Source organism: Schistocerca cancellata, chromosome 4 (genome assembly GCF_023864275.1).
Source record: "Schistocerca cancellata isolate TAMUIC-IGC-003103 chromosome 4, iqSchCanc2.1, whole genome shotgun sequence".
In the NCBI taxonomy this organism is placed as follows: domain Eukaryota; kingdom Metazoa; phylum Arthropoda; class Insecta; order Orthoptera; family Acrididae; genus Schistocerca; species Schistocerca cancellata.
The window spans coordinates 201,783,811-201,810,306 of NC_064629.1; the positions used below are offsets into that span (position 1 = coordinate 201,783,811).

General features: G+C 37.0%; 1 protein-coding gene across 1 annotated transcript in view; it reads left to right on the forward strand.

Annotated features, from left to right (window-relative positions):
- The window catches only part of LOC126183531 (uncharacterized), a 1,031,760-nt gene extending 1,005,547 nt beyond the window's left edge, over positions 1 to 26,213 (forward strand). Inside the window, exon 23 of the mRNA XM_049925600.1 lies at positions 25,541 to 26,213. Coding sequence (XP_049781557.1) covers positions 25,541 to 25,553 — 13 coding nt within the window. The 3' untranslated portion in view covers positions 25,554 to 26,213. The remainder of the gene's footprint in view (positions 1 to 25,540) is intronic.
- Positions 26,214 to 26,496: the final 283 nt, after the last annotated feature.

Genomic DNA, 26,496 nt, shown 5'->3' on the forward strand with positions numbered 1-26,496 from the left:
CATGGTGAATATTGTTGTTACACTTTTAAACTTCTTTTTGCACCAGTCCAGACGTATAAAAGAGAGAGAGAGGATGTGAGAGTGCACTCGTGCATGCTCATGCATGTACATGTGTGTAGAGTGTAACAAGGAATGCAAGCTCAACAGAAGAGGAACAATAACTGACACTGATTTATGTGTCTACTGACTGTTTTGTGTTTCATCTGTCTATTGTCACATGATCACATTCAGTGCTACATCCAAATTTCATTACCTCCCGAAAAAAATTAGTATTGTGTATGGCACGTGCAACAGTTATTAGTTGTGGCTGTCATTTTGAGGAACATATGATTAAACTATTTCTATACTAATCATTCTGACAGCAAAGTGTGTATACTTACATAAAGGGGAAGGCAACAATTATCTGTTACAACACTTTTTGGAAACTGAGAGAATAACTGCTAGCAGAATTACTGCTTTTATAGACTTTCAAACTTTGAATAGTTTCAATTTGTTGCAACTGATTGCAACTTTTATAAACTAAATTCCCCTTACATCATGGTCCACGGCATTGCAGTGAATTTTGCTGGAATGCAGAGATTATGCATTAATCTGTGGAATGCAGAGATCATACATTAATCTGCAAATTACTACTCAAATAGAATTCATTGCAGCAAATGTATTGACAGAAGAAAAGTCACATGAAAAAAAAATTGGAGTTTGGAATTATACATAAACTACTCTGTTATGATGTTTCTTGGTTCTGAAGTAGTTCTGCTGATAGTGTGCAGTACTTTAAAGATCAGTGAAAGTACCAGTTTAAAAGCTTCATATTACCTCCATTATGACCTTGCCCAGAGAGAAATGTTAGTGGCCCCATGCAGGAGATGAATTCAGAAGTGAGTGGCAAAGCAGTCACTTTGCAAGTACTGTTCAACCTGCATCAACATGGTTAGGAACAATAACATTTGTTCACATTAATATGATTCACTATAACAGAGCTTTGTGAAACATGCTTTGTTATAGAATCAAAATAACCAAGAATTTTATTAACAGTGATCGAATCAATTTGTGATCTCCCTCTAACACCATCTATTTTAATGTTCCATTCCTTTCTTACAACAAAAAACTGACTTCTGGCATCTATCTTCAGCTCATTTTGAAGCCATAAAAGTACATTTTCCTTTCATTCTCAAGGTGCAGTATCATTTATCACACATCCAATTTAGAAATATAGTACCAACAACTTTGTGATAATTTATCCATTTGAATGAAACAATTTCCTGTTGCCAGCTGTAGGTATGGCATTCAAACTTTGTTTCAGTGAGAGTTAGGAGTGCCAATGAGATTGGTGGGGCCATGTGATGAAAATAGGGGTAATGAAATGAAATGATCATATGGCATTTTTGTCTGAGATCACCATCTGGCACATTCAGCTGCATGCTGCAAATCTTTTTATTTGATGCTGCTTCAACATCTTGTGTATCAATGATAATGAAATGATGATGAGGACACCACAACACCCAGTCCCCAAGTGAATTAAATCCCTGAACCAGCTAATCAAATCTTGGCCCCGTGCATGGCAGTCAGCCATGCTAACCACTCTGCTACAGAAGTGGACATAGGATAATAAAACAGTAACACTAAAATAAACCTGATACATGTAGATGTTCATGCCATTATTCTTCCTTTAAATCCACTGAATGGCAATATACAAGTGATCAAACAGTTCATCTTGGCAAAGCATTTTGTCCTTGAGATAGGCATAGACCACAAGAAGAACAGAAAATTTCAATTTTCTATGGGGTTCTGATGTATGATCTGTTTTCAGATTTACAAAATACACTGTTCTCTATAAAAACTGGAAGACAATGAAGGCAGCCTACAATGAACATCAAATTGGCGTGAAGTTTAGTGCATGCTTTGATATGAAAATGATTAGTATTTTAGCAAATACACAAAGTAAGGAGGAACAATGCTGTCTCCATTCTGACTATAAGCATAGGTTATAGTGTTGAATGTTGTTTTCTTGTGAGAATATGATGATATGGCTTGTGTCAGAAGAAAAACTGACTAACATCACATGTCTTAATTAATCATTAACAGGATAATGGCCAATAAAGACTGATGTTTATGGTTCCACAATATTTCTGCTCATGTTGGCCAGGATCCTGCAACTTCAGCTGTTACGTGAACACAGAAGTGAGGGAGCACCACACTCAGTGTCACTGGGATGTCAATGCCCCTATAACTAATACCTGAGAGGACAGACATATTTTGCACTCAGTCATACAAAAAAATACAGCCACATCATATACCTTTAGTGAGGAAATGAGCTTGGTAGCAGGACAAGTATCCACACTCCACACCAATATCTGGAACACAAGAGATTGTTAGATGGTCACTACTGTTGTGGTTTCCTTTGGTATGGCAACTGAGAGAGGTGTACCAACAGTGGTGCCCCCAACAACAACTCAGGACATGGCACCACCTTATCTTTTCAGATGAATTCTTGTTCTGCATACAGTATCACAATGGGTGCATCCATATGTGGATATTTCGAGGAGAATGAGTGATGCCAGATTACATTCTTCATCATTATGTATGCCCAGCACCTGGCATGATATTATAGGATGTCACTGAGTGTGTAACATGTTCACCTCTGGTTCATATAACCTATGACTTGAATATAACTGCTATATTTTTGGCATATTATGGTCAGTGACTGTGTTCTGTCTTTGAGTTTTGCACAATGTCATCTATCAAAAAGGTAATTCAAGACAGCAACTTGCATATGCTGTTCTGAAATACCTCAATGAAGAAGGTGTTTGACAGCATCCTTCCTCACTACATCCTACTTTGCAAACATCTGATCATCAGTTGACAAGAGGTTGGAATGTAAATACTTACCACCCACTATAATTGGTGAACTCTGCCATAGAGTTGAATCAACATTAAATGACATACCCATATCTTTCAGAATGATAAAGAGCAGCAATCAGTCATTGTTTTCATTCTTGCTTTATTATACCTGATCCAGATATGAGCTAGTAATGACCGATGCGGTATTTCAGAGTTGTTATACATGTTCTGTCATTCAGGCTCTAGTCACAGTTCATTAAAGACCATGTGTAGTCTTTAATGAACTGTGATTAGAGCCTGTACAAGTGTAGACATTCTAGGGCACATATAACAATTCCAGAATCCTGCACTGATAATGGCTAGTTACTAGCTGAAATCTGATATGCTCTAATAAAGCTAGAACAGACTGATTGCTGCTCTTTGCCTTCTTGAAAGTTATATCATAGTCATGGAGTGCATTCCACTTTCCTAATGGAAGGTAATTTCAGGTACCCATACCTGTCACCCAACCTCAGTTTGACTCAATACCCACTCGGGTTAGAGACATTATTGCTTCCACAGGTAGATACTCTGTGTACGAATATTTTCACAATATATAGGTCATTTGGGTACCCAAATGACCTACATATACAATCTTGTATTATTTCTACTATACTGTGTATATACACAATAAGTAAAATTTTGTTATTCGCTATTCTTCCTGCTGTTGATATTTCAGTGACTGTGAGTGTGATTGCATAGTAAATTTCTTCATTAAAAACTGTACTTCTCCACTGGTATTTATGACTTCATTATTCTGGGACATGATTATTTGTTAAATTAATTTTACGTACCAATTCTTAGAATTTTTTTTTTTTTTTATTCATGTTCACTAGTGCCGTGTTTTCAGCACCTGAAAATGCCCTAAGGTCGAAATTTCGATAGTAGATATCGTGATAATTAGTGCACTCAGTGGTAAATATGGAGTCATTTAAAAATTATAAAGACTGTGTACCCAAAACAAGTACAGTTGCATTAATATCTATCAACAACTGCAGCACTGACTTTGTGTTTAATGTTCAGAATGACATTTCTGTAAAGATGCAGGAGCAAATTCAGAATTACAATTGCATTAAGAATCAGTGATTAATGCCAAAATGATTCTTGTTATTCTGTGGAGATGAAATAGAGAATAAATTTCTTTGAAATTTGATCTAAACCACTGATTAAGTAATAGAGATAAACAGAAGTAAACTCAAGTCAATTTTCAAAGAAATAATATTTTGTAGTGTTCATATTATTTCACTTAAAGGAAAATGCTCTGCAGGTAAGAATATTTTTTTAAAAAAAACCACTGTTTCCATATCAAGGCAGGAAATAAAATTCATGAAGATCACCTAAGGGCACACTCATCACAGTGTCCAGAATGATCCAATCAATCTTTTTGAATCTATAATCCAACAAATCATTGAATGATCCAACAATGAAAATGAGGAATTTTTGTTGAAGGCTGGTGAGGCTGCTGACATTAATGGCAAGGAGGAGATGTGTTTTGGACTAAGAGGTGTTAAAGAAGATATTGGTGTTGTCTGTGCAACATAAAAAGAGTTTGTGTGTTATGATGAGTTTGGAAAAAAGGATGAAGGAAGTATTGCTGATGCTATTTTGCCATTCCTGGAGAAAGTAAGATTAAAACTGACTGAAATCGATATTTGAGTGGAGTTTTATAATGGCTGGTAAATTTAATGGTGTCCAACAAAGGCTCAAATACATATTTCCAAAATCTCTCTTTTTCTATTGTTTGTACCATTAGCTGTATCTAGTAGTCAATGACATCAATATGTGCAAGAAACTAGAAGCATGACTGAAGCAAAAAAAACAAACAAGTAGCTTGTTTTTAACCAGGATTCTGGTATAGAAAAGCAGCTCAAAATTTTCACCAATAAAATAACTCGTCTTTAAATCTTAAAAACACTTAAACAAACCCACTCCAGTTTTGTAAAGTAATTCTATAAATCCAGCAAAACAGTGGTAAATTAATTAAAATGTGAAGTACCCTTACTTAATTCACCTGATAAGGCTCATAAATTTCAATAATTCAGTAAACGAAACCAGCATTGTAATTTCTGCCCCAAATAGAAGTTCCAAACATAAATTTAATTAGAAGTGCTAAAGGTGAGAACACTAACACACTTCTGTAATTTAATTTTCACTTGGCATGTCACTCATTGCCCCGAAATTAGTTCTCCAGAATTTTCTTGAAAGTAGTATAGTAATCTCAATCAGTTTAACAGATAAATTCGTCCTTGAAGGAGAGAACCAGTAACCTAGACTTCGGGCACTGTGGCTTCGTGGACCATTTGCAAATATACCCATGCTATCCAAAATCATCTCTACGTACAATACCTTCAGTTACTTCCAAGTTGCAAGCATGATACAGTTCCAAAACCAAGAACTCAACTCATTCATAGATCGAACTATTCTCTCATCTGAGTGAGGGAAACAGATCTACAAAGTGCCTTCTAAGCTCTAAAACTGAGGGCAGAGAAGATGGGCCTGAAAATTAATGAAGGGAAGACCAAGTATGTCCATAATGGTACAAATCAACCTTTACAGCCAACAGTAATCCTTGATGGAATGACTTTTAAGTGAGTGGAATGTTTCACTTATCTGGGTGCAAAAATAGAAGCAAATGGCAGCACTTTGACTGAAATTATGGCCCACATAAGTGCTTCTAATCGATGTTATTTTGGAATGCTGCTACATTTTAAATCCAAGCATCTATCATGAGAGACTAAATGCCAACTCTATAAAATGCTGATACACCCAGTACTTTCGTACGGTTCAGAAACATGGACAATTACAAAGTAGAGTGAAAGTAGACTGAGCTCACACAAAAAAAGTATTTTGAGGAGAATCTTTAGACTTGTGTATGAATAATGCGAGTTGGAGAACGCGAAGGAATAATGAGCTCTATGACTGCTATAAGGAGGATGATATGATCAAGTTCATAAAGTTGTGTAGATTGAGATGGGTTGGACATGTAATACAACTCAATGAGACAAATCCTGCAAGAAAAGCCTGCTGCAGTGAACCTGGAGGAAGAAGAGCAAGATGATGACTGAGGCTGAGACGAAGTGATGAGGTTGGAGAAGATGCTGCCCAGGCTGGTTGCCATAACTGGAAGTCTGCAGCGAAGTCCAGAGAGGAATGGTGGAACATTATCAAAGAGGCCAAGTCCCATCTTGAGATGTAGTGCCAGTGGAAGAAGAAGAAGAAGAGTGAGGGAAACAATCATGTGACATCATGAAACTCTTAAATTAGAACAATTTGATATTAACAAATAGAATTAATTTCTTCATCCTCTTAAGCATACCACTTGTACAGTAGTGTTCTGGAGCTGACCCAGAGCTGACTCAACACAGCCACTGCTTCATGGTCAGTACATTGCACACCACCACAGGACCCAAACACAAACCACTCATTCACAGACTCCCATTAAGACCAATGTTACATCACCATCAATGTATAAACTTCTACAATAGAAAAATATCCAATTAATAACATGCCAGTTAAGGACCTCTGACTGCTGTGGGGCCAGCTTTGAGGCATGGAAACTTGCTAAGGTGAGTGCAACCCTGCACAGCATCAATTAGGGATGAAATGTCAATGATGACTTTTGTTAATTGGAAATCTCAAGCCGGTGACATGGCACATATTAATCCAACTGTCATAACTTAACTAAATCTGCAAACATTAAAGAACAAGGTTTACTTCCTCAACAGACGCATATGGGCACCAGATAAGTCTATCAAATGGTGACAGTTTGATGGTCAAAACCCACCACAAGTCGCTCTGGCCAAGTTGGTGTTTGAACTTCCATTTCTGGTGAGCAGACATGCTGTTCACCAGAAACAGAAGTTCAGACACCAAATTGATCATAGCAGCTTGCATTGTACCTCTGCCAGACAGCAACATTTCGACCAACTGGCCCATCAGTCGAGTGTACTCTGTACAGGTGTCTTATTTACAACTCCCACAGTGCTGATCAGTGCCCTCTCTCCTTTCCTCTGAGATCTCTAACAAAGACCACAACTCAGTGATTCACACTGCTTAAAAGCCCACCACTTAGTTACCTTCTCTGGGCTGAGTGCATACTCACGCACAATATGCTAACAGCAAAGTTGACACAAGCATACTGTCCTATCAAATACAGATCCACCTATTAAAATAATCTTGTTATATAAATTACACTGTAACTATTACATGATCTTTTTGTGAGTATTACTTTCAGTCAGCCACCCCCTGAAATTAATTGCCAAACTGTGCTAAGAGCAAGACTGACCATCCAGTCTCAGAAGATGTGTAGACCACATTAAGATTTCTTGCTGAAAATGATGTGACAAATAGGGTCTAATGTTTCCTTCATGTATATAACACTTCTTTTCATACTACATCATCTACAAAATCTTAGTTGCCACCTCTTACACTAATCTTTATTTGTTGAAATTTCTTATAGTTAAAGATGCAAAGGAGTGCTCTATATTTGCTTTGAAGAAACATTTAATAGCCAAGATTGCATGCAATACTATTTATTACAGATGATCAGTTTCAACAGTTAAGACTGTCATGTTGTGATCTGCAAAATTGGGATATGTCCTGGAATAGGAAGAATGGATAACATTCCCTTGAAAATCATACAAGGTCTGTCTTTATCCTTTCCAATATGACTGGAAGCTGGTTTGAATACCAATGATTTTCCTACATCATATTAGGTATGGTAATTTGTTGTGTTTTTGATGTTTCCATATTTTTGTCCACCACTTGGAAGAGGAAGATTAGAACATGACAGTCTTGACTGTTGAAACTGGTCATCAAGAATAAATATTATTGAGTGCAATCGTGGTTATTAGTAGTGTTTTTCATATCTTTATTTATTTAAAAGACACATTCCCACTTTTGTAAAGGTAATCTACACTCAAAACTAATGTAATCTCACTCCAGTGTACTCAGCTAACTGAGATATGTTACTGAATGCTCCCTGGAGTAGTGTATGCCATCTTTAAGTAAAGAATCCAACCAGAGTCCAGTACATGCAATGTCAGAATCCACCTAGTTACTAACATAATCTGAAGAGTAAACATCCATAAACCAAGTCCATAATGAGAGCAAAACCAATAGATCAATTGGTGCACACTTCCACTGTGTCAACATTGCCTCAGACCAGCCCTGGGCTGGTTTATTAGCAGGATTCTGGCAGCTGTGGCATCATGAGAAGGCACTCCTGGTGACAAGTGCCGTTTGGGTATTGGTGCCATGGTGATTGACACTTATCTCATGCTAATAGGTGTCCATAGTGATATCAGATGGCACCACTACACCCCTCTCTACCCCCTCCTATCCCAGAAGTGATTACCAGAGCCACCACCAGGAAGGGTCAGCAGAGGGATGCCCATGGACATTGCAGTGGAAGGCCATGACAGGATGAGACTCAATGGAAGTTGCACGAGCTGCCATGGGACTGGAGGATCCACCCAGATGGAGAAGCAGATGGCTGTTAACCATGATGGCAGAGATAAAGTTGGTTTTGTTGGCATCACAGAAGGCTGTGGCCAGAGGCTACTGTGTACATCATGCACCCATGGTGGGGAGACATTGTCTCACAGATCCAGGCTGGGTAATGTTCAAACTCGTAGGGCCATATCAAAGCACATGCGTCAGTGGTGCCATGCACTGGTAACTAGCACAGCATCTCCAAAAGAGTGTTGTGAGGACAGCCATGAAGACACTCAGACAGTCTGTGGCCTTCAATCAGAGTGGTCCTCAAGCTGCTAGAAAACTACCTATGGTGTTAGTTGCAATGTTGTATATCATGTACTTTCATAGCTGGGTCCTGATGGTGTGGACAAAGTGACTATTGGAGCCAAGGGGAAAGGGTAGGTTATTAAATTGTTGAATGCCATTATGGGTTCAAAACTGTTCTAGTCATGGGAGGTGAATGCCATACCACTACCTGAAACCAAAGTGCATGGGCTGCCTTCAAGGACAAAGATTTTTTCCAAGGCTGTGATAGTAGTGGCAGAACTGGTGTGGGATTTGTGGAACACAGAAAGGAAGTCACTGAAATACAGGTGGATGTGCACCCATGGCTCCACAGAATGAGGCCAGGGAGAGAACTGTTGGAGACTGTTTGGCCTGACCAGCAGAACATTGATGGACAAGGTCAGTGATGTCAGAGTCAATATTGGTCCACAACACATGTTGTTGCACTGAACCTCCCATCCAGGATTTGCCCCAATGGGCAGTATGCGGCACTCAGTGCCCAGTAGAAGAAGGAATCAGAATGCAACAGTGGCCTATGTCTGAGATCCAGAAAAGAACCCCTTTGATTAGTTGCGTTTGATTTCACCATGACAAGTAGGGGCATTAATTTGGGCTATGGTGTTTATCCAGCTACCCATGTTGCACAAAATGATTGAGGTGGCATAACATCAGGTGCAGCTGTAAAGTCATGTGATGTTAAGTGATCAGCTGAAATGGCCAAATCCAGGTCTGAATCACGCTTGTCTATGTTGATCAAAAGCTGGGTCAGGTTCCATGGGGAATCGGGAGTGTGTGTCAACATTAGCACATAACATCACTGCCAAACAATGGACAGATAAGTGAAAATTAGACAATTACAGCAGTGTTGGTGGTGATGGGCTATCTGGTCTGGCAAGCAATGTTTAGGTCCAGAGATGGTGAATAATGGTTAGTGGCCATAAATGAATTGAAATTTCTGTCCATAAGAGAATAATTTAAATTTGTGGACTGCATAGATGATAAGAAGGGCCTCTTTTTATATTTGAGAGCAGTGTTGCTGGGAGGTGGATTAAGTTCTATGCTGTCAAGGTATTTCTGGGACAGGGCCATGCTTATATTGTGGGGGGATGCATTAGTCATTACTGACAGGGGCTGACAACGGTCGTATGTTGTCAAGCACAGTGCCCACTTAATATAACCTGACAGCAAGGTGACCATGCAAAATGTACATCCTGGTGTCATATCTGATTCAGTGGGTAAGAGAGGTCAGCTAGGTTTGCAATGAAGCACCCATAATAATTTATTTTAGCCAGAAACACTTGTAGGTCTCTTACATATTCATGGACAACTGCATCTTGTTGATTGCTGTGACATAATATTTTATTGGTTTAAGTCCATAAGCTGAAAGTCGGAGTTTGTGAAATGTTTTTTACATTGCGGTTTTGTCTTTGCACTTAACTGCATAATGGAAGCCCTATTATGTCAAAACACAAAACGCTTTCATTAGAATTAATGTATGTGCAGCACTTAGCCAGAACTTTGAATACAGTTTACAGTTGAAACACACTAACGGATGTTTACTACATACTGTATCAATTGAGAATAACAGAGGAATGTGTCCTCATTTGGTTACTAAATTGTGTAGGTCATTCGCAATAGCAAAGAGCTTGCACTAGAAGAGATGTGTTTCACAGTAGTGAAGTTGGACAAGTGGTCATAGCTCTTAAGGTATGCATTTTTGGGTATATGTTTATTGGACATTTTTGTCTTGTTTGGAACCATACTACCACATCTCAAAATATGAAATAGTTTTTTAAAAAACCATGTATTTCTCCCACCTTTCCACTTTCCTTTCTTTGCTTAATACTGGTTTCCATCTGAGCTCTCGATATTCATACAGTTGTTGCTCTTTTCTCCAAAAGTCTCTTTAACCTTCCTATAGGTGGTATCTATTTTTCCCCTAGTTATACATGCTTCTACAGCCTTGCATTTGTTATCTAGCCATTCCTGCTTAGCCATTTTGCACTTTCTGTCAATCTCATTTTTTAGATGTTTGTATTCCCATTTGTCTGTTTTATTTGTTTCATTTTTGTTTTCTCTTTTGTCAGTTAAATTCAGTATTTCCTGTGTTATCAAATGATTTCCATTTGGCCTCATCTTTTCACCTATTTCATCCTCTGTTACCTTCACTATTTCATATCTCAAAATTACCCATTTGCTTCCACCATATCCACTTCCCATAGTGCCTAATGCTTCCTCTGAAACTGTCATCAATCTCTTGTTCTTTCCATTTATTCAGGTCCCTTCTCCTTTATTTCCTACCATTTTTAACTTACAATTCATAATCAATAAATTTAGCTCAGACGCCACATCTGCTCCAGAAAATGTCTCTCAGTTTAAAATCTGGTTTTAAAATCTCTGCCTTACCAGTACATAATCAGAACTCTTCCAGCATCTCCATATCTCATCCATGTATACAACCTTCATACATGATTCTTAAACCCTGTTTCAGCAGTGATAATGTTATGCTCTGGAATTCTACCTGACAGGTCTCTTTTTTATTCCTTTCCCAGGGTCGATAGCCTCCTATTATTTTTCCTTTTCTTCTTTATCCTACTATCTAAATCCAGTCCCTCATTACAATTGAATTTTCCTCTCTGTTAAGTATCTGAATTTTTTTTCTCGCTGTACATTCTTTCAGTCTTTTTATGGTCTGTCGTGCTAGTTCGCATATGAACTTGTACTACTATGGTGGGTGTTGGCTTTATGTGTATCTTGCCTACTTTAATGTATTCACTATGCTGTTCATAGAAGCTTAGCCACAGTCCTGTTTTCTTATTCATTATGAGAACTATTCCTACATTATCCAAATTTGATTTTGTTTTTATAACCTGTACTCACATGACCATAAGTCTCGTTCATTCTGACAACACATTTCACTAATTCCCACTATAACTCTATTCAACCTATCCATTCCACTTTTTAAATTCTCTTATTTCTTTACCTGATTATGGGATATAACATTTTACTCTCTGGCGTATAGAATCCCAGTTTTGTTTTTCCTGATGACCAGACCCTCTTCAGGAGTCCTCGCCCAGAGATCCAAATGAATGACTATTTTACTTTCAAAATATTTTACCCAACAGGATGCCATCATTGTTTAACCACACAGAAGAGCTACATGCCATCAGGAAAAGTAATGGCTCTAGTTTTCTGTTGCTTTCAGCTAATCACGGTACTAGCACAGCAAGGCCATGTTGATTAACATTTAAAGACCAAATAAGTTAAACATCTGAACTTTTGCCCCTGCAACTACAAAAAGAGTGCTCTCCCTCTTCAGCAACCATGAGTTAATCTGGTCTCTCCACAGATACCCTTCCATTGTGGTTACACCTTCGGTACAGCTAACTGTATCATTGAGGAACTCAAGCCAGTCAAGTTTGGCCAGGTCCATTGTTCATACTAAATTCCTGGACAGTCTCATTTTGTATATCCTCTTTGTTTTTCTTGAAGGATGAAGGAACACCTGTTTATGAAATGTAGCATCTGTTTCATGTTTTTGCACATGACTGTCTTTGCTAAATCCTTGGAAGCAGAAGCATTTTTCAAATTTATTTGATTTTTGACTAATTTTGAGTACATTGGTCTACATTTATCAGTTTCATTCTCATAGTAAGAAAACACAGATGGAATAATAGATGAGTCACTCACTATACATGTCAATACAAAGCTAGCCTATATAGTAAAGGCAAGAGCTGCAGGTCACCATGTTTTGTTTTCCCACATATACTTTACAGAATGCGCCCATTCTCCCTTCTGTGTTCCATTCATTGAATTAGTATTCATTATCTGTTTTATAATATATGTGCTACATTGCAAATATGTGATTTAAGACTAGTAGTAGCTTTTTTGTTATTTCCCCCTTCTGATTTGAAACAATTTTTATCCACTACGGCTTTTATAAAACCCATTACATTTACATAAAGGTTTAATTACCAGTGGTACTGGTAGTTCAAATAATTTTAGTGGATACTGAGTGGCACTTATTTTCAGACCATTATAAATATTCTGGTTGTTCATATCCTCTGAAGTAATTAATTAGAAACTTTTAGTTGTTTATTTAAGTGATTTAACATTTTAGCATTATTTGCAAATGTGTAACATGAGGTATTCCAGAAATAATTGAGTACAAGAAACTGTTCATCAAATTACTATAGTACTTAGTACTAAATGCAAATTTCCTCATGATTGTTCATTCATATTTCATACATCTGGCGCAACTCTACATATTCTAGAAATATGAACTGCTAGATGTCATGTTAATTTGTTGTTTATGAACAACTGATCCCATATTCATCTGAGTGGAAATTTCCCAGCAGTTATTGATTGAGGTTTTGAAAATAAGACTGATTATATGAAAGTATTTGTTAGAATAGAGAACACTGTAATCTTAAAATAAGAGAAAGGGAGTCACTTACCTATAGCAGATCAATGTGTGAAGCACAGTAGCGCATAACAGGAAACAGCGTTCACACTAGTTTTTGAGCACTAACAATTTTTCAATCAATAGTACACACATTCACACACCCAACCACACAGACACTTAAACACACACTCCCATGGCCACTGTTTGGGTGCCATGGTTTGTGTGGTTGTGTGTGTGAATGTGTGTGCTACTGCTAAAAAAGAGATAGTGCCCAAAAGCTAGTGCAAATGCTGTCTCCTATTAAGTTTCTGAGCTTCATGCATTGATGGGCTATAGGTGAGTGGTCGCCTTTCCCTAATTTTATGTTTTGTTCCATCCAGGAATTTCCATAATTGTTGTATACTGTAAACTGCAATATTCCTCTATACCAAATTCAACACACTAAACTAAAACACTGAATTAACATTGTTGTCCAGTGTTCAGAAGTAAAACTATTTATACTTTTACATCTACATCCATATTCTACAGACCATTGTGAAGTGCTTGGCACAGTATATTTCACATCGTACCACATACTATATTATCTTTTTGTTTTATCTGTATATCAAGGGTGGGAAAAATAGCTTCTTAAATGCCTCCATGCACATTGCAATTAGGGTAATCTTGTCTTCAAGGTTCTTATAGGAGTGTTACATAGTAGCTGTAGTATATTACTAATTTCCTCACTTAATAACTGGTTCTTGAAATTTTGAAAGTAGGGTTTCTGATGATAGATACTGTTTATCTTCATGTATCTGCCAGTTAAAGTTCTTTGGCATTTCCATGACACTAACCCATTGTTCAGACAAACCTGTGACCATTCATACTGCACTTTTTTGTATATGATCTACATTTCCTGTTTTGTATGAATCCCATACATACTAGCGATATTCTTTGTAGACTGGTTGCATTCTTTCAACATCCTGGCATAGACCCAAGGTCTGTCACCTGATTTATGTTAACTCTACATCTCTGAAGATTTATACAAGTTATCAATTTTCACACCAGTTTGAAATCTTATCAAGATCTGACTGAATACTTCTGCAGATTTTTTTTGATGGTGCTCCATTATACATACAGGGCGACAATTATTGAACTAAATTATTGAACTATATGAAAAAAAAACATAAATTAGTTATACAAACTACGATGTGCACACACTTTATTCAACATATAAACATCACTATAGATACTGGGATTTAGGTTATGACATGTTTGATATGCCTGCCATCATTGGTGATGATGCACAGATGAATAGTGGAATTCTGCATGACCTGTTGAAGTGTCGAAACGTCGATGCCATCGGCGACCTGTTGAATGGTTGTTTTCAGCTCAACAATGGTTCTGGAGTTATTGCTGTACATTTTGTTTTTAATATAGTCCCACAAAAAGGAGTCACATGTGCTCAGATCTGGAGATTATGTCGGCCAATCAAGGTTCATACCAGTGGCCTCTGGGTACCCCAGAGCCAGAATGTGGTCCACAAAGTAATCCTCCAAGACATTAAACACTCTCCTGCTTCATTGGGGTTGAGCTTCATCTTGCATGAACAACATCTTGTTGAAATCAGGGTCACTTTTATGATTTACATTCGAATTTATATGTCCATTTCACAACAGTGATGAATACATGGATTTCATAATGTGGTGCCATCAAATTTATATTGTCTAGTATGATGCTGTAAATGTTTTATTTATTTATTTATTTATTTTAGGACTGAAACTGGTTGCTCAATAAAGCAATTTTATTAGCTGCTCTTGGTGGTAAATCATGATGTTCTTCATATATTTATTTATATTCTTAAATATCTCAGATTATTATGAGCATTGTCTGTCAGGTCACTGATATACAACATGAACTGCAATCATTTCAACATACTTCCCTGGGACATGGCTGCAGTTATTTCTACAGCTATCAATGGCTCTCCATCCAAGATAACATGCTGCATCTGTACCAAGAAATCCTCAATCCAGTCACATTTTTTATACCCCATACAACTGAACTTTATTAAAAAGTTATGATGTGTTACTGAGTCCAATGATTTTCACAAATAAAAAAAATACTCCATTCACCTGGCTGACTTGATCCCTGCCTTTCAGCATGTCACATGGGAAAACCACAAGTTATGTTTCACGTACCCGATAGTTTTGGAATCCATGCTAGTTTACATAGTGGAACTCATTTTGTTCAAGATACGTTATGTTTGAACTCATAATATGTTCCAGGATTATACAAAATATGGATGTCAGTGATATTGAACAGTAGTTTTGTGGCTCATTTCTGCTACCATTCTAGTAGATGAACCACCTTTACTTTCCTCCAGCCACCAGGAACAATTCATTGTTTCAGGGATCTATTATATACTGTGGTTAAAAGAGCTGCAAATTTTGTATAGCATTTTACTGTGATTTCATCAGACATTGCGCCCTTCTTCAGTTTTCATTATTTCAGCAGTTTCTCAACACTTGTGACACTAATATCTATTTCAGTTATCTTTACTGTATTGCAAGAATTAAACTATGGAATTACTCTTGATCATTATTTTAAAGGACATTTGAAAATACAGTTCCATTAAGTTTCGGGTGTGCAGCCACAAGAAATCTCCTTCTTCTTCTAATATTTCGGCTGTATAATGTTCAGCCATCTTCAGAGTGAGCCGGAAGACTGCCGCTCCAGTGCTCGCTTTGTCCCTTTATACTCGTGTACCGCACGACTGCGCATGTGGCTGCACACCCGAAACTTAATGGAACAGTCTTTGCGCTGCCAAAACCTGAAGATTCACATTTGAAAACACAGTCCAGCATTTCGGCTGTCACTTTGATATCCCAGTTTCAGTTCCAATGTCCTCCACAAGTGGATGGGCACTAACTTGGGTTTCACTGACAGCCTTTACAGGTGACCACAATTTCTTTGGGTTTGTGAGAGGTCTTACGATGCAGTATGTGATCAAAAGTATCCGTACTAAAATGGTTCAAACGGCTCTGAGCACTATGGGACTTAACATCTGAGGTCGTCAGTCCCCTGGATTTAGAACTACTTAAACCTAACTAACCTAAGGTCATCACACACGTCCATCCCCGAGGCAGGATTCGAACCTGCGACCATAGCGGTCGGGCGATTCCAGACTGAAGAGTATCCGGACACTTGGCTGAAAATTACTTACAAGTTTGTGGCACCCTCCATTCGTAATGCTGGAATTCAGTGTGGTGTTGGCCCACACTTAGCCTTGATGACAGCTTCCACTCTCACAGGCATATATTCAGTCAGGTGCTGGAAGGTTTCTTGGGGAATGGCAGCCCATTGTTCATGGAGCGCTGCACTGAGGAGAGGCATTGATGTTGGTCAGTGAGACCTGGCATGAAGTCAGCATTGCAAAACATCCCAAAGGTGTCCTATAGGATTCAGGTCAGGACTCTCTGCATGCCAGTCCATTACATGGATGTTATTGTCATGTAACCACTCTGCCACAGGTCGTGCATTATGAACAGGTGCTCAATCGTGTTGAAAGATGCATTCACCATCCCCAAATTGCTCTTCAACAGTGGGAAGCAAGAAGGTGCTTAAAACATCAATGTAGGCCAGTGCTGTGATAGTGGCATGCAAAACAACAAGGGGTGCAAGCCCCCTTCATGAAAAACACGACCGCACTATAACATCACTGCCTCCAAATTTTACTGTTGGCACTACACATGCTGGCAGATGACGTTCACTGAGCATTCACCATACACACACCCTGCCATTGGATCGCCACATTGTGTACCATGGTTCGTCGCTCCACACATTTTTCCACTGTTCAGTCATCCAACGTTTATGCTCCTTACACCAGGTGAGGCATTGTCTGGCATTTACCGGTGTATTGTGTGACTTATGAGCAGCTGCTTGACCATGAAATCCAAGATTTATGACCTCCTGCCTAACTGTCATTGTATTTGCAGTGGACCCTGATGCTATTTAGAATATCTGTGTGATGGTCTGGATAGATGTATGCCTATTACACATTATGACCCTCTTCAACTGTCAGCAGTCTCTGTCAGTCAACAGACGAGATCAGCATGCATGCTTTTGTGCTGTATGTGTCCCTTCACATTTTCACTTCACTAACACATTGGAAACAGTGGTCCTAGGGATGTTTAGGAGTGTGGAATTCTCACATACAGACATATGACACAAGTGACACCCAATCACCCGAGCATGTTCGAAGTCCATGAGTTCCAAAGAGCACCCCATTCTGCTCTCTCACGATGTCTAATGACTACTGAGGTCGCTGATATGGAATTCATGGCAGTAGGTGGCAGCAAAATGCACCTAATGGGAAAAACATATGTTTTTGGGGGTGTCTTGATACTTTTGATCACGTAGTGCAGCCATTACAGGCTTCAAACATTGCCCTTAAATGTTTTTCACTTATCATCTGTCCACCTATAGCTTTATGATTTGTTTTACTTTTATTCTGCAGTAGTTGCTGTTTCTTTAGAAGTTACTTCACAGAGACTGTATACAATGGTTGGTCCATCCAATGGTGAACTGTTCTATTGGTACATATCTTACTAGTGCTTGGTCAACTATTCTTCTAAACATGAGCAACAGTTTTTCTACATGCTCCTCCATAGAGCAAAATGTTTCAGGTCCTTCTTTGAGATGTGATACTACTGCCTCTTTAGTTTACTGGTTATTTAAATCATTCTACTTGTATTAGTTAGCCTTTGTGTTTCCCTGCATTTACACAAAAGCTATCTGGTTTCAGTTTTCTCAGTACTCTTTCATTCTTGGAAATGGTCTGAAAGCTAACAGTCTATTTTTATCGAAATTGTTTTCCAATGCATACCTGACAATTGCACACACATTTTTTTTCCATTTTCCTGTTTGCAACATGTTTCCATAAACTGGCTTGTGAGCCGGCAGGAAATCAGTTTAATCAAACAAGGTGAAACAGTGTTGATGGCACTAGATTCATATCCAATAGTGTTCAAAATAAGTCTTCATTTCCACAACGTGTTTTAGATTTTCCATGATTTTATGAAGTCACTTTGATAGGTTGTAGTCATATTATTCCCATGTACTTTTCCAACTGTGTTAGTGCTACATCTCTGTTCAATCCACTTTAAGACTTTAATACTAATCTTTCTTCCTTCTCTTAAAAATATCTGTATGCTGTTAAAAAAAAGAGTATTCTGTTGCAAGTGAATCACTGTGCTTTATGAAAATTGGTACGCCCAATAGCCTTCCATATTGCAACCTCATAAGTGAATATATTTATCAAATATCTCTTCCTAACCAAACGAAATCTTGAACCGCTCAACTGGTTAACACACATTGCTGACAGGTTTATGACCTGACTCAAATAGGAAGATAAATTCTCCTCTTTTCTTCAAAACCACAGTGCCTTGCCACAAATACATTTCGCCAGGCTTTATCTGCTCAATAAACCATTTACTCACTTCTGGCCTACACCCATCCTAAGATACTGTCTACATTAAACCTACCTACTATCAACAAAAGACTCACTTTGACAGCTGCTATTCCTTCCAAACACTAATTCCCTCATCTACAGACTTAGTAGTATGTTCCTTATACCCCTTGTGTTACTTCTAACCAACCACAAAAGAGTGTCTTTATCATGCAGTAACACCCTGCAGGAGAGTTCAGCTATATCCTATGTCAGATACTTGATGTGCTTTTGGTATTTTGTGAAATGATGAACATCCTTCCCAAGATCCTTACTACATTCTCCAAAATGGTAATCAATGGGCCATCCTTACTTTTCTTCCAGCCTCAATCTTCCAGAGTCATAACCCCATGTATAGTACATGTGTATGACTTTTTCCCATGCATTGAAACCATAGTATAGCATTTTTTGTCAGCTTGACCAGAAATCAGCTAGTCCGTACCGTGAGCATCCATTCACAAACTGCAGGCCAGAGTTGACTCACATGGGAACTACCCAATTCAACATGTCTAACACTGCCCTAAAATGTATTATACAGAAAGAATACACTGAAAGAAACATGATGTCAAATTGTGCCACTGCTACAGCAGGCAGCGCACGTGTAACACTGTGGGCACATATCACTGGTTGATGCCATATCAGTAAACAGGTAACATGGTAAAACACAATTATAATATGTAATGTGAACTTCATTTTCCGTTAATACTTTCTCTTATACAAGGATTCACAGTTACTAGTCACTAAAATTTGCAACTCATTTAATATCCATAATAATTAACTGTTGTCTTTGTGTCATCACCAGGTGTTAACAATGGAGATAAAACTGAATTAATTTTCTTTGTGATTCCTTCACATTTGCTTGCTAATAGTATCTGTCTTTGTGCAGGTTCCAGAATAATGTGGAATCCAGTTAACATTTTCAACCTGCCGAAGTTGAAATATGAAGAATGTGATATGCAGTAGAAATCCCCTACTTCTCCTGAAGACCTACACATATTTTATTTATTAGTTAATTTCTTGGATATTCATCCAAATGAAGTTGACATTTTGTCAGGAATTGTGGTAAAATTAGAGGAAACAAGAAACAGCTTGATTGCTTCTGTGAATTGTGGTTTGAATAATGATTTTTGTGCTAATTAAAGTCCAGAACAAAATAGAGTACCGGTACCTTCCAAGTCCACAGAACACATGTACAGTAATAGCTTTCAGTGAAAAAGAAAAGGCTATAAATTTTTTAGTTAAACAAAGAAGGGGGAAAACACTTAATTTATAAGCAGTGTGCAAAGCCAGTTTTATTTCATAAAAACTGAACATGAATTGTATAAATGGATGAAAAATTTACACAAAGTATGAAACAATGAGCAAAATGAAACTCACAAAAGTGTGAAGGAAAAATTATTTGAAAGATTTGGAAGTGCTTGTGAGAGTCAGTGCACAGTTACTAAGGGAGTTACACAAAACTGGTCACTCCAATTTGCAAGATGAACATTATTGGTTTCCAGACTTTTTTTACCTGGTTAAACAGATTCAGGAAATCATATGGAAAAGGCAGTCACAAAATTACGAAGTTTACCTCAAGTAAATGTGTAGAGGAGATGTCATCAATAGGTAATACTATAGAGAAATTCATAGCTCACATGAAGACAAAGCTTCTTGTTATACTGTAAAATGCTGCATATAAAGCTAATCAGACAGGTTTCACGTAAACTGCACTTCATCATTTTGAGCAAAAAAAGACAGTGTCATTTGTGCAGTTGATGAATGTTGTGACATGTAAATAACAATGATACCAGTCCTAAGTATCAGTGGATTACTGTTTCCACAGCTTTATATCTGTCTTCAAGAACATTAAGGCAAATTATGACCAAAAATTTAAAAAAAGGACTGTTTACTTACAAAAATATTGTAACTGGTGTGGCAAAATCTAGAAAAATGGGAGAGAATGATTTTTAATGTTACATCCAAAATATCTTCCTATCATTTGCAGAATATAAATCACTACTGTTGCTGCACTCTTGGCCTGGATGTAACAATACCTCTGTCTCTAGGAGGATGATAAAAAGGCTGTTAATATAATTTGGATTCCATCTGGAACTAATGCTATGTGTGATTCATCATCCTAATAAAAAAGACTTTCCAATAGTCTAAAACATTTCTTAGGAAATTGTTGGACATTATAATTTCAATTAGCTCTTTGTCATTTCAGGTAGTATTATTAAACTTCAGTCCTTTCCACAATGTCAGTTTGCACCACCACAGTTTACAAATTTGATCAAGTATGCCTGATATCCTGCTCAGTATGCAGAACAATGACCACAACTGTTTCTTACTCCATTCCAGTTATGTCTATATAAAGCTAGTAATTATTGTGAGCTGCCTGAATGCATTAATTTTTCTTTTATCAGGTGTGCCTGGTCTAAGGAAAATGTTTGCTTTCATCATGCAGTAGACATTTTTGTGATGACTACAGGGAATAAGCAAGGAACTCTTTCATTACCAGCAAAATATACATTATTAAAAATTATCATAAGAATGGTGGTACAAGAATTGTTATAAAATATTTAATGTCAACAAATTAAAGTCCCGACTGATGGAAGTAATCTGTAATGTAACATGATACAGTGCCTTGACTTTCTTTCCTCTGCTAGTCACTTGTGTAAGAATTACATCTGCAGCAGTTTAGCTGTTGATATGAACTGCTAGTTATTCAAAAAATTAATTCCTTCAGACATTTCTGTTGTGGTTAAAGTGCTTAAAATTCTTGTGTCTGCCCTTGGGACTTAGCACTATGTGGTGCTACTTCCTCTTGTCATGACTGTATCTGCTTATTTGCTGACTTGCATGCTAGGCAGAAAGCGCTTTACAAACTGCTGCTATAAGTAAGTTCTTCGTGTGGCAAAAAATGAGTAACTTTAACATTAAAAAAAATATATGTGTAGTGCACTGTAGCAACTAAAATTTTGACAGTGCATTTCTTTCCATGAATTCAGCCTGCGTGAAAAATTGCAGGGTAGGTTCTAACATGTCAAACTGGACCATTCCCTTGTCAGATAACCAATTTCAGAGCTTTCTGATCATAAATGCACTGGTCATTTCAACAGCTTGTTCATGACTCATGCCATATGAATCAACCCCACAACAACAGGCGAAAATCGCTCTTATGGTACCTCCACACAGTCTGTAGCTAACCAATCTGTCTGACTTCAACAATGATAAGAGAAATCAGAGCAAGTATGGAAGCATATAGACAGTCATTTTTCTCTCACTCCATTTGCAACTGGAACCGGATAGGGAATGGATAAGCTCTGATACAAGGTCTTCCATGGACCATATGTTGGCTTGCAGAATATTTATGTAGATGTTGATATAGCTCTGACAATTCCTACACTCCTCTTCCTGCTGCACACTTTCCACTGTTCTCCTAGCCTCCTTTATTTTTTCTTTCCTTTCCTTTTCTAACTATGCACCATACTCTTGCTAGCCTCTCACGCCAGCATAATTCTCCTTGCACTTACTTTCTTATTCATTTGCTCAATGTTTCTTCAGCTTGTTTTATTTCTTCTATGTTCTCATTTACATTCAATTTACCACATGAAGAACTGCCTTCATTTTCCTCTTTGAGTTGTCCCTTTATTTCTTCTCTATGCATCCTAAACTCCTCAGCTTTCACAACCAGTTCTTCCAGTCATATAACACCAAAAGTAAGCATGTGAGCAGAAAGGGATGGGATTTAAAAAGCCAAAAGACTCATCACCAGTTTCTTTGTGTGTATCTGTCATTCTGTACTTCATCTTCAAGAAGAATGATGATCACCCCTTTGCATCTCTGTTCATACTCAATCTAAGAGTTTCCATTAACATTATAATTTGATTTCATAAATGATTTTGCCAGAGAAACTATAGAATTCGGATAAGTGCTTTCTGAGTTGTCATAACTTCTGGTAGTGTCTGCAGCATTGGAAGGCAAAATGTTAGTCAGACAAATATACCTTGGACCTTGGTCTAATCCCCATAAAACAAAAATCATCAGTACTACATTGCATGATGAAAAAATGTAAATTATAAAATATCACTCAGTGGGGTACTTTTGATATATTTGAAGAGACAAGATTCTGTGTTGACACAACATAAACTTTGTTCCATTAAATATACTAATGTTGTACTTCATATTTAACTAATATCATACAAATGATATTAGACAGTCCCATCATCATAGCAGGTTATAGTAGACTAGAGATAATCTTAAAACCATACTATCAATCTGTTTACTTTTTTATAATTTTTATTAGAGGATCTTTGATTTTGGACACTACATGTCACTAAACAGTGCATTCAGAACTGAAGAATTAAGTGGTCTTTTATGTCCTTATGAAATAAAAGAATTACATATTTTCTCAATCAATAACTTTGTGGATAGTTTACTCAAAGTGTTGAATCTCTCAAGACACAGTGAATATTCACATAACTATCTCATCTGTCATGTCAGTTGTGTAGGCAAATGAGGCACATTTCATATCCCATGATCTATGGGCATCAAAAAATAATACCCAGTCTCACATCAGTCATCTTAGTCAAAGGAAACAAATGAAACAGAATCATATTGATGAATAATTACAAGTAACTGCTTATGGAATTGACTCTACAAAAAAAAATGTTATGTCACTTCTTATCTCAACATTGTAAACATAAGAGAAACAGTTTCAGAGCCTACAGCCAGGCTTTACTTCTGAACATAGCAAATATATTTTGTGTGAGATGTCTTAAACAGGGAGGTATAAATCCAACAGTGCATATCAGGAGATACAGGCAGCTTGGTGGAAAATGAATTAATAGAAAAATTATTGAGACCTTCCATCAGTATTAAACGTTTCTCCTCTTAGATAAAACATAATGCATTCATTTCCAATCTATGTATGATGAGGCTCCATAAATAACCTTAAACATAATGATCATATAATAGCTAAAACAGAATTTTTGATGTCTCTGTACTTTCTTAATGATAAGAGCTGGAATTGGAAAACACACACTATGGATTTTCTTTGCTTCTGCAATTTTTTCATTGGAATGAACTACAAGAGCTTGAATCAGGTTGTGAGCCACATGATTAAGTAAGAAATGTAATGTAATGATTGTGTAAATGTTTATATCTGTGTCCACAAAAATACTGAAAACATGTATTATTTCTGTGAATCAACAGACACTCGCTATATAATAATGAATTATCATTTATATGTAAGTAGAAAACACACACTCACTCACTCACTCACTCACTCACTCATATATATTGTTTTGGTCTTCAATCTGAAGACTGCTTTGATGCAGCACTCCATGCTACTCTACCCTGTCAAAGTCTCTTCATATCTGAATTACTACTGCAACCTACATCCATTTTAATCTGGTTACTGTACTTGTCTCTTGGTCTCCCTCTGAAATCTTAACTAAACTGATGATTTCTTGATGTCACAGAATGTGCCTGTCAACTGATTCCCTCTTTTAGTCAAGTTATGCCACAGATTCCTTTTCTCCACATTTCTGCTCAGCATTTCCCTATTTGTTCTGTGATCTGCCCATCTAATAATCAGTATTCTTCTGTATCACAACATCAAAAAGCTCCTATTTTCTTCTTGACTTAACTGCTTACACTAATTTAGAGATGTCTTTTCTATCTCATGCACTTGAGATCAAAACTGATGCAATGAGATACTTTGTTGATATGTTAGAAAGCAAAAGATATGTGACAGACACAAGACATCATGTTTTTACATATCCAACAGCATTGCACTCTACATATCACACCTTTCTACTAGTAATGAATTGATATTTTGTATTTGTTTTCTAAGCAGTATTTTATTGTGTAAAAGCTAAACAATTCGATTCCATTTCAATCTTGAAACTAAATTAGTTTCAAAAGATCATTACTATTATCACAATTTTGTAAGACTATTACTGATTATATAAGTTATCAATAATTACTTTTTCCCAATTAGTAGCATTAATGTGGTGGAGGTTACAGATTCCTCACAAAGTTCATCCACAGCACACATATGTTGTGCTTTGTCCCATACATCGCTTATGACAAAAGTGAGACACATATGTAACAAATGCTAAATATCTCAAGAAAATGCCTACTCCAAGTTGTAGATGGTAACTGCAGGAATCTAGATATTGCTCTGTTACTTGCTTCGAAACAGATAAATGAGTTAATTGACAGCACAATGCAGCAGTAACTACATAAGGGCTACTATAGTGTTGTACACAGATTGTGAGCCACATTGTTGGACACAAAGCATTAACAGCCTGAAGTTATCCAGTTTCTGCCAGTTCAGAAGTAGGGAGTGTAGCAATGAAATGATTTATGAACAGTAAGTATAATGCACACATCTGAACTTGCTTGATTTTAAATGGGGACTCAGTGTGCAGGTCAAGCAAGTGCTGCAATGGAGAGGAGTAATACAGGGGAAGCATGTTTCGTAACGAGTGTGTAACCTCGCTCTGGATAATTAGCTCTCTTTCTGAGAAGGAGTTGTGGGTAGCACTTTTGATGCACCATAAATTCCTTCATCATTCGTTCTAGAAAACACACACACACACACACACACACACACACACACACACACACACAAACTAAATATCATTCATCTTTCATCATTTTAAAAATAAAAGTATTCCAAGAAAAGTCTTTCATTCTAGAATTTAGTTAGGTGCTAAGGTTAATGATGATGTGGGGGAGGGGATGGCAACAGACGGTGGGAGGGGGAGTGGGGGGAGGGGGTACTAGCTAATGTCTGATTGCACTCAGGAGTAATGGTCTAAGAAAGGTTGGGAACCACTGAGTTATATTGTTGATCTGTGATTGTAAATCACTGTATGTGGTCTAAGTTAATCAAATGCATAAAAAGAATGTTAATGTTTATTATTAATTTTAATTTATAATATTTTAATTTACCTTACATTTATAGTATTCCAAGTTGGTAAATCGTTTGCACACTACACATTGTCTGTTCACAGGACAAGCAACTAAGAAGAAGATTTTGGGAATGGTTCCATATTGGCAGAAGACCTGTGGCTTCTTCTTCCATTCAGCTTGTGTCCTAGATTTTATACATATATAAGACACTCAACCCTTCAATTTATGTCCTCATTTCTGAAATGATACCCAAGGACAGACATGAAGCAATGCTCTTACTAAGATATAATACTTGTGTTCATTATTTAAGTAAAATATTATGAACTGTTTCAAACAATCCAAAGAAAAAGAAAGAACCCCTGATTTAAAAAATCAAGATAAAACTAATAATCTTTGGTACAGTACATCAAATGCACTCCACATCTACATACATCTTCAATATCAAACAAATTCTATTTCTTCTAATTTTTAAAAAGAAAATGTGTTTTCATATACATTTTACCATAAAAATTCTGTATATCTTGTTCTATTATTATATACAGTTAAACTTTCCAATGGGTTGGCATGAACATAAACTAAAGCTACACTTAAAACTTGTTTCTGTGGAGGAGATACAATTTTGGAAAATATTAAAGGACTGTACCTGTTTGGAACTAAGTTTGTAATACATTATGGTGCCAAAAACTAAAAAGAGATGTGAAACTATTTGTTCTGCTACATACATTTTCTAATTATTTTTAACTGTGTATCTGATGTGTCACAAGTAAATTTTTTCTCTAAGGCTACTGAGAGTAAGTTGTGCATATAACCCATTTCTGTGTTATTCAATGAATGGCTCACTGGTTATCAGCTAACTGAAGAGATGCATTTCATAAATACAACATCATTATTTGAAGATCATTTGAGAAAAATGAGGTAAGTCCCATCTAATTTTCTGGACATCAGTTTAACACTTTGGACTCTGACAACACACAATGTCTCATACAGTATTTCTTAAAAAGAGAATTAATATCAAAATTTCACATTTTACCATGATCACACTATCAAGATATATCTT